Consider the following 9,751-nt stretch of genomic DNA (forward strand, 5'->3'; position numbering starts at 1 on the left):
AATACCATCCCAAAATATATATACTATCTATATGGAATCCAACAAAACTATACCACTTAAAAGTTATGTTAAACCACCATATATGCTATTAGTAGGAAAGATGCATATTAATTCAAACACCAACATAATTACCTGTGTTAATTTTTACTTGTATACTTGTATTGACTCATCCTTTAATCAATATCATAGTATTTTAATAGTCAGAGCCAGCAAAGGTATTTGGCTCCCTGTAGCCTTACATAGGCCTTGGGAATCTTCTCCTTCTATCCATGTTATTAATAATATTCTACAGAAAATTCTTAAAAGGAGTAAATGATTTATTTTTACATTAACTGCAGTAATAATGGGGCTTGATTGCTGTTACTGCAACTGCTGCTGCTGCTGGAGTTTCATTACATCAATCTATTCACGCTGTTCATTTTGGGGATAAATGGCAAAAAAATTCTACTCGGATGTGGAATTCTCAGTCAAGTATTGATCAAAAATTGGTCAACTGAATTAATGATCTAAGACAAACTGTTATATGGATGGGAGATAAAATTATGAGTCTAGAACATAGATTACAAATGCAATGTGATTGGAATACTTCTGATTTTTGTATAACTCTGTTCCAATATAATGAGTCTGTTCACAATTGGGAATCGGTAAAACATCATTTACAAGGGAGTGAAGATAATTTAAGTTTAGACATAAGCAAGCCAAAAGAACAGATTTTTGAGGCTTCTCAAGCATACTTAACTGCTTTACCTGGTGCTGAAGTTTTAGACGGTGTCTGTAAGGGGTTATCTAATCTCAACCCCATTCAATGGGCAAAATCTTTGGGAGGATTCACTATCGTTAATTTTGTTCTGTGTATAATTTGTGCTATTAGTTTATTGTTCATGTGCAAAACTGGAAAAAATATTCTTTAATCCAATTGTGATCAGCAGCAAGCTATGATTGCTATGGTTCATTTAAATCAGAGAAAAGGGGGAGATGTAGGGAGACCCCCTGAAACTATTGCTACAGAATAAAAGATGAAATGCTCCTATTATTGCAAATACAAAATTGCATGCAGGATTGTGTAAAGACAATGCCAGGTTGGTCTGCCAGAATGAGCCAACAGCGTGTGATGTGCTTCCCCCTGCAGAGAGCCTATGAACAGACGTGCAGTCAGGGAGGTTTCACATCACCAAGATTCCTATCCCAGAAAAGCAGATGTTCATAGCTCTGGGAATGGAATGCGACCTCGTGGAGAGCCTATAAATGGACACATGGGGGGCACCTGTCCATACGGATAAGATAGGGCTATAAACGCCCTCATCTTGCCACGGCTCTTCTAGGCCTCTTTAGGGTTAAGACATACTCCCTTCTGAGAATTTCTGGTCTAACTGGTTGTCTAGCTTCACATCCTGTTTCTATGGATTGTTTGTAACCAGCTTTTGCTGCAACTGTTACTGCTGATTAATATCTTGCTCATCATAGGTTATGGAAAGACCGTGGTTCTGTTTTAAGGCTCTGTTAGAAATTACTGATGCACACACTATGTTGTAAATTCTTATCTCTATATACTGTACTTCTGCATACAGATGTTATGTTAAAGAATTACTTCATCCCCATGTGACCATCTCACCTCATAATCAAACAACCCTAAATCCCTCACTAACCTACCCTGCCCTCACTAAACTTAACAATAAATGCTGGTATTTCCAGCGTATTGGTGGCACTGCGGGACCAGAAGGCAGTGACCCCCTGGACCCAGCTTTCACTATCTTGTGTGTGTCTATTATTTCTTGACCTGCCGATCCTCCTGGTAACAAAGACAGAGACCCGTTGCATTGCGGGCTGCTGGCCAGATTCCGCAATAGGTGAGGCTAGTGAATAACTATTTATCCTCATTAGCAGGACAGCAGCTCTATTTTAGAGGTGAAGAAAAGATCCTTTACCTGAAATACCCCATGTGATATTGAGTTTTATTATCTCCAATAATAATGGTCTGGAACTCAGGAGGATCATAGTAAAACCTCCAATGAAGGTTAAAATTCAGGCCTGTTGATTTTTTCTTCGTTTTATGTTTTCCAGCAAGGATATCATAAGGACCAACTAATTGAAGTCCAAGGCTTGCAGAAAGTGAATCTATAAAGAAAATAAATTTAGACAATACTTTCTGGAGACAGATAGGAAATAATGCTTTTAGTTAGTAAACTATTTCTAAGCAATTGTCTTTAAAAGTTTCTAAAGTAAAAGAAAATCTTGAGTTATGTGTGAAGATGTCAGTTATAAACATTCAATAGAAAAGAAGTCAGAGTAACAGGAAAAGTGGCATTTACGTTTAGGATTTCCTCTTAAATTTATCACTGAATTAGCCTAACATTTCAAACATTGCTGTTGTTTCTTATTTTAGCCAAAAGCAAGACTGGTTAGCATTTCTACAGGCCCATTACCACACTGCAGTTAGCCTCAAATACTTGTAGCACACACAGGTTAAGGGAGAGAAAGATACCAAAAATGTGTGGATTAAGAGTAGTAAACAACAGGCTAGGTGCGGTGGCTAACACCTGTAATCCCAGCACTTTGGGAGGCTGAGGTGGGCTGATCACCTGAGGTCAGGAGTTCGAGACAAGCCTGGCCAACATAGCAAAACCCATCTCTACTAAAAATACAAAAATTAGCCGGGTGTGGTGGCTCACACCTGTAATCCCAGCTATTGGGGAGGCTGAGGTACAAGAATCACTTGAACCCTGGAGCTGGAGGTTGCAGTGAAATGAGATTGTGCCATTGCACTCCAGCCTGGGTGACAGGGTGAGACTCTGTCTCAAAAAAATGAAAATAAAAATAAAAAAGTAAAAAACAGTTCTATCCCCTTTCCTCTACCTCAGGTAATCACACCAGATTCCCCTGACTCTTTGACAATCTATTTGGCCAACCCTAACCCTGGATGACTCCGTCTTCCTTCTCTATTCACAGATCACAGACAGGGAGTGTTTACAAACCACAAAAACATGAAGTCTGTGCAAATGTACAATGCATAACTTCAAATGGGTCCTTGCTTCTACGATGGAGGGGAGCACTCCAGGCAGGACCCAGTTTCTTAAGGAGGCAAGGATGAAGAAAGCAAAAAAATTCCTGGAAGAGGTAATAACATGAATAGAAGCATGGAGATAATTTGACAGGAAAAATAGTTCAGCTCAACTAGAGCTTAGGCGATCATACACTAATTTTTAAAGCATTAAGAAAACTAAAACCGTCCATCTCATTAGCCAAAGATAACAGTTAATAGTCTATTATACAGTAACAAATTTCCACACTCGCCACCCCCATGAACAGATACAAATATGGAACAAACTGAGGGTTGTTTTGTAATCTGCTTTTGTCCTCCATCCTGTCCCATTTAAATTTTCTGAATATTTTTCCATGCTATTCAATGTTATTTTACGTGATTTTTTCATAGGGCATGATACTGCATTATAAAGAGGTAACCACCTATTCTCTTACTGAAGGATATTTACTATTTCTTTTTTTTGTTGTAAAATGTTTCAGTGAACATCTTTGCTAATAAATGTTTGTATACACGTATGACTATTTTTAAAGAAACAACTACACAGTTCTGTTTTGATCTACTGGCAAAATTCAGCATATGTATCAATATACATTTCCATCAATGGTGTATGACAGTGCTTACTAGTTAAAAAATTTAAATAGTATCGTGCAAAGTAATGATCGCAGCCCATTAACAGTTTCTTTATCCCTTCAGAGTCAAAATAAGCACACAGAAAAGTACACAGGGATATGTGTGTACTCCCTCTCTTCACCCTCCCTTTTTAAAAAAAATACTAATGGTAGCATATTCTATACACTCTTCTTTTTCACTATTTCATGCATGAAGTTTATTGTTTCCTAAAAATCTGCTTCATGCTTTTAAAACAATGAAGATCTAATGAATAGATGTGGTATTGGTAGGCATTTAAGCCATTTCCCATTTTTTGTGTAAGTAAACATCTGCACACGTAATTCTTAGTTTATGTAATCCATAAGAGAAGTGCTTGGAAGCAGAACTGTTATAACTCCTGCAACATATGAAAGAGCTTGCTTTCCTTCACATTCCCCCAGAATGTAATGAAATTATTTACCTTTGCCTTTGCCAAAAAATAGGTGACAGTGGCATTACTACAGCATTAATCTATATTTCTTTCTATATTTTCTCTTACCAGAAATACCTTGGAAAATATTCCTTTTCTATGAACAGTTTATATCCTTGTTTTTTTTTTTGTTTTTTTTTTTTTGTTTTTTGAGACAAGGTCTTGCACTCTGTCACCCAGGTTGGAGTGCAGTGGTGCAATCTTGGCTCACTGAAGCCTCTGCCTCCCAGGTTCAAGCAATGATCATGCCTCACCCTCCTGAGTAGCTGGGACTACAGGTGTGCGCCACCATGTCCAGCTAAGTTTTGTATTTTCAGTAGAGACAGGGTTTCACTGTGTTGCCCAGGCTGGTCTCAAATTCCTGACCTCAAGTGATCTCCCTGCTTCGGCCTCCCAAAGTGCTGGGGTTACAGGCATAAGCCACCATGCCTGGGCAATTATTGTATGTTTTAGAGACGGGGTCTTGCTCTGTCACTGAGGCTGGAGTGATCAGAGCTCACTGCAACCTCGAACTACAGGGCTCAAGGAGGGATCCTCCCATCTCAGTCTCCCAAGTAGCTGGGACTACAGGCACATGCAACCATGCATAGCTTTTTTTTTTTTTTTTTAATTTTTTCTAGAGAAGAGGTCTCACTATGTTGACCAGGTTGGTCTCAAACTCCTGGCCTTAGGCGATCCCCCTCCCTCAGCTGGGATTACAGAGTGTGAGCTACCATACCCAGCTAGTTTCCTATTACATTACCTTTTCCATGAATACAAGAATGATTCTGGAGCAACTCACCAGATGGCTTTTCAGGATCAAGTTCTTCACAGAATTTCCAGAAGTGATAGAAATCTTCAGGTAAAGAAAGCTTATAATGATTTTCTATTTCTTTTCGAAGGTCACTGGAGACATCAGCTTCACAGAATTTACTTTTCTTCTCATCAACTGTTTTTTCACACTGAAAATTAGCACACAAACTTTAGTTCTCCAAATTATCTTTAGTAATTTCAGTAACACTCCTTGCATAACAGTATCACTCACTCTTGTTCACCCAGCTCTATGAAATACATGTGTTTTCCTCAAAACTCTCTAAATGGTATTTGAGTAAAATCTGGGAATTCAGTTGGGCACAGAAAAAAAGAGTAGTTTATATGGTGGTTAAGAGGAATCCACACAGCAAGTCCTTAAATATATTTTTGTAAGATAATGGAAACCACAAAAACCAAAAAGGCAAAAAAAAGGAAATAAAGAGTAGGAAGAGAGGAATAAAGAATTTTTCCCTCTTTTGGTTAAAGGTGTGAGTCTTTTAAACAGATTCATTGATCACACCAGAAACAGTCAGAAGTAACTGGATATAAGCCATTCATCAGTTAAAAAGCTGTTTCTCCATAAAAAAGGATGAGTTCATGTCTTTTGCAGGGACATGGATGAAGCTGGAAACCATCATTCTCAGCAAACTATCGCAAGGAAAAAAAAACCAAACACGGCATGGTCTCACTCATAGGTGGGAACTGAACAATGAGAACACTTGGACACAGGGTGGGGAACATCACACACCGGGGCCTGTCGTGGGGTTGGGGGAGGAGGGAGGGATAGCATTAGGAGATATACCTAATGTAAATGATGAGTTAATGGGTGCAGCACACCAACATGGCACATGTATACATATGTAACAAATCTGCACATTGTGCACATGTACCCTAGAACTTAAAGTATAATTTAAAAAAAAAAAAAAAAAAAGGCTGTTTCTTCAGCAACATCCAGAGTTGTATCTGAGCTATTCATTACCCAGCCTTAAAAACAGACACCTCCCTTTTGATTTTCCAAATAAAGAGGGAAAGTTAGTGACAATGTTAAACATCCACAGTTCCTAACAAAGCTAGCAGAACAGCACTAAACTCTAGGCCAAAAATCCAATTATTTCAGAAAAGGCCTTTAAATGCCAGGATTAAGTTACAATACTCATCTCTAGGACTCCCACAGTATAGGTTCATTACATAAGTATGCTAGGTTTTATAATGCCTACTAGATATTTGATAAATCTCTGTAAAGACAATATGCTTAATGGGAGGTTATGTATGTTTAGTTTACTAAGAAGCAATCTGTTTTTCTTTCTATGAACCTAGATTCTTTCTTTTTGGATTGAGTTTTTTCCTTTCCTACCTAGGGCAGTGGTTCTCAACTGGTGGTGATTTTGCCCCCCAGGGGACATTTGGAGACCTATTTAGTTGTCACTAGTCGGAAGAAGGGTGCTAGTGGGGCAGAGGCCAGGTGTGTTCCACATCCTACAATGCCCAGGATAGGCATCCTCCACCAGGACTACTGGCCCCAAATGTCAACAGTGCTCAAGTTGAGAAATTCTGAGCTAGATGATTCTCATATTTATATTCTTGCATTTTTCCAGTAGTCTGAAGTTTATTAATGTTATGTCAGGTATCATTCAACGTCTACAAAATGTAATCAGATGACACAAGAATGCTCATGATGGCACTGATTCCAAGAGCAAACAAAACAGAACAAATGAAATACCTATTGTTAGGAGAATAGTTTTAAGGTTTCCAAACAATAGACTATTACACTTAATACTACAGTTGACCCTTGAGCAACAAGGGTTTGAATTTTGTGGACCCACTTATACATGAATTTTTTTTCCAACCAAATGCAAATAAAAAATACAGTATTCTTGGGATGCAAAATCCACTTATAGAGGGGGCCAACTTTTCATATACTCAGGTTCCACAGGAACAACTTTGGAACTTGGGTATGCTCAGATTTTGGGATATATGGAAATGTATTACTGCATACTAGACTATTAACTGTTTTCTTTGGCTAATGAGATGGTTTGTTTTCTTGTTGCTTTAAAAATTAGTGTATGCTCTCCTAAGCTCCTGGAACCAATCTCTGTCATGTACCGAATGGTTACTGTATGGCTACACAATATGGACCAATCTATATTATATATTTTTAATGAGGAAAAAAGCCTTTGATTATATGCAACATGATAGCCTTTTTATGAAGTTCAAAAACTAAGAATAAATATCGTTTAGGTATACACTCATAGGAGATAAGCCTATTTTTAAAAGGCAAGGGAAAACAAAATTCAGAATAGCTACATCAAACATAATTGACAGGAAGAAGTTAGGCTGAACCCATAGGAGAGGAACACGTTTAGATGTAGAGCTGTTGTCTTGTTTCAGCTTTGGGGTTGAGCAATGGGTTCACAGCTGTTTATTACTTAACATAAATAAGATCAAAGACAATCATGAATATAGTAACAGTTTATTATGCTAAGGATTATGTGTCTGATTTATTAAAAAAAAAAAACAACACAACACGTTGAACAAAAAGGCTGTTGAAAAATGAATCCAGAAGCATCAATAACAGCAAATAGTAAAGATCATAGTAAAAACAAGTAGTCATACTTCTTGAGAACTTATTTTGTGCTATTTCACTGTTCTAAGCACCTTCTGTGGACTAACTCATTTAGCCCTCAACTGTCTCATCACTAGATACTACTAACCTCATCTTACAGCTGAGGAAACTGACGTTAACTTCCCTATGTCCCTAACTAGGAAGTGGAAGAGAAGGGATTTAAACTCAGGTTTAAATCTGGCTCCACAGCAGATTCTCAACCACTTCACTATGTTGCTTCTCCAACAGCAAATATAGAACAGTAGGAATATATGAAGTCCTGAGCTATCCTGTCTTCTGTTTTTACAACAGTCTTTGTTCAGACTTTCAAAGACTGGCTCCAACTGAAGATGTTAGAAAAGGCTGAATCTCCTTGCTGAAAGGAAGTTTTGCATAATGGTTAGGTTGCCTGGGTAGACTCCTGACTCCACTGATTTCCAACCTTAGGCAAGTTACGTAACCTCTCTGTGTTTTGTTTTCTCATCTGCAAAAAAGGGCATACAGTGCCTATATCACAGGGTTGTTACAAGGAATGTTATTATATGTAAAAATACACAGGACAGTCCTAGCACATAATACACAAATGCTGGCCTTTATGGTTATAGTCTCTATAGACTCATCTTCATTTCTGGTATTGTATTTCTAGTTAAGCACATCACTCCACCAAAGCAGTTCTTCACTGCACCTTCGAATTTTTTCAGCTGTGCCTTAACTCACACACTAGTTCAGCATCTCCATATCCCTAACAACTAGAATTTAGAACAGCTGTCCCCTTCGGAGGCTACTCTTCTTCTTTACCCTGGTATTCCTAGAGTGCATGCGCCAATATGAAGAACGCCTATATGCACGGCCCTTTAACAGTTAATTAACCCCTCTAAGACTGTCTCACCCTGTCCGATTTATGGCACTGCCAGAGGAATTTTTCTAAAACTGTAGTTATCACAACGGCACTTCTTTCCTGCCTGATTCCCCTTATTGCTACTGTGGAGGTTACAGAACTTCCGAAATCGTAGTCAAGTACGAGAGAATGCACATACTTTCTAGTCCTCCCCTCTCAGTAATGCTTTTATGATCAGGTCCCTCTTTCCCATTTCCCTGGCTCTAGCCAGGCCGAACGCTCCGCTATGCCCAAACATCTCCTACAGTTTTTTGTCTCAAAATCTTATTCATCTGCCTTCAAAACCCTTTTCCAAAGAGTTGTCTTAAAAGTCTTCTTTAACACCCCCTGGGACTTGTTAAATCCTCCTTCAGTGTTTCCATAGCACTTTTTACACACCAGCTTTATAATCCCAAACAAAAAAGTTACAGTAGACTGCGTATTCGCTTGTGCCCCTCCTCCCCAGGCCGGGGGCTCAAGAAGCAGGGGCAGGCGGGTTGACCCCGAATCCGCAGCGTCCCGCACAATGTCTAGAATGTAATCGGTTCCCCATCAATCTGGTTGGGCGAATGAATGAACCGCCGGCTGGCTTAATCCGTTTCCCCAGGAAATGCGCCAAGAGGAGCTGGGCAGAAGACTCAGAGGCGCTACTTTCCTTGTCCAACCCCCTGCAGGGCGCGAAACAGCGGCCCTGGGCAGGGTCCCCGCAGCAAACCGCAGCCCCCAGACACACAGCAAGCTTAATAATCACTGGATGAATGAAACGCGCTGCCTCCTGGTGCCCTGGCTGTCACCCAAAGCGCCCCGCGTAGCCCGCACAGCCTTTCCGGCAGTACCTGCGGCCCCTCCCCGCCGGGCCTGCGCTTCCCGCCACCGCCGACCATTCTGCAGCTGCAGCGCCAGCAGAATTCCCCGATACGCGGCCGCTTCCGAGCGCCCCCAACTGCTTCCGGGTTCAAAAGCCTCCAATCCGAATCTCAGCACCGCTGGGGCGCGCCAATTTAGGGGAAAGGCTCCGCCCATTCCCCGCCCCCTGAGACCTGGCGCCGGGCGCATTGAGGCCCCGCCCACTCCCCTAATGGGCGCGGGAAAGGAGCGTCTTCTGTCCGCGTAGTCTGCATCTAGGCTTTCAGGAGCGTCTTCCAGGATCGCTCTAGAGACCCCTAGACTCCTGAATCTGAATCCGTTAGAGTGGTCCAACCTTCCTCTTGAGGTGTCTACTAGAGGCAAGTTTGGATGTATGCGGCTGTCCTCAATACAGCCCCTTCCTTGTTTTTTCTTCATTTATATTTACTTAAAATATTAATCCTTTTCTCCTTCTCCTCCATCCCTCTCTCTCCCCTACTTTACGGTTATTGGCTT

At 40.4% G+C, this 9,751-nt stretch overlaps 1 protein-coding gene across 1 annotated transcript in view; it reads right to left on the bottom strand.

Moving 5' to 3' along the window:
- Window positions 1-9,347, bottom strand: part of HPF1 (histone PARylation factor 1) — a 32,005-nt gene extending 22,658 nt beyond the window's left edge. The window contains exons 1-3 of the mRNA XM_008000249.3: window positions 9,226-9,347; window positions 4,900-5,059; window positions 1,926-2,115 (exon numbers count right to left, since the gene is read on the bottom strand). Of these exons, the coding sequence (XP_007998440.3) occupies window positions 1,926-2,115; window positions 4,900-5,059; window positions 9,226-9,273 (398 nt within the window). The 5' untranslated portion in view covers window positions 9,274-9,347. The remainder of the gene's footprint in view (window positions 1-1,925; window positions 2,116-4,899; window positions 5,060-9,225) is intronic.
- Between the last annotated feature and the right edge of the window lie 404 nt (window positions 9,348-9,751).

This window comes from Chlorocebus sabaeus, chromosome 7 (genome assembly GCF_047675955.1).
Source record: "Chlorocebus sabaeus isolate Y175 chromosome 7, mChlSab1.0.hap1, whole genome shotgun sequence".
NCBI lineage: Eukaryota > Metazoa > Chordata > Mammalia > Primates > Cercopithecidae > Chlorocebus > Chlorocebus sabaeus.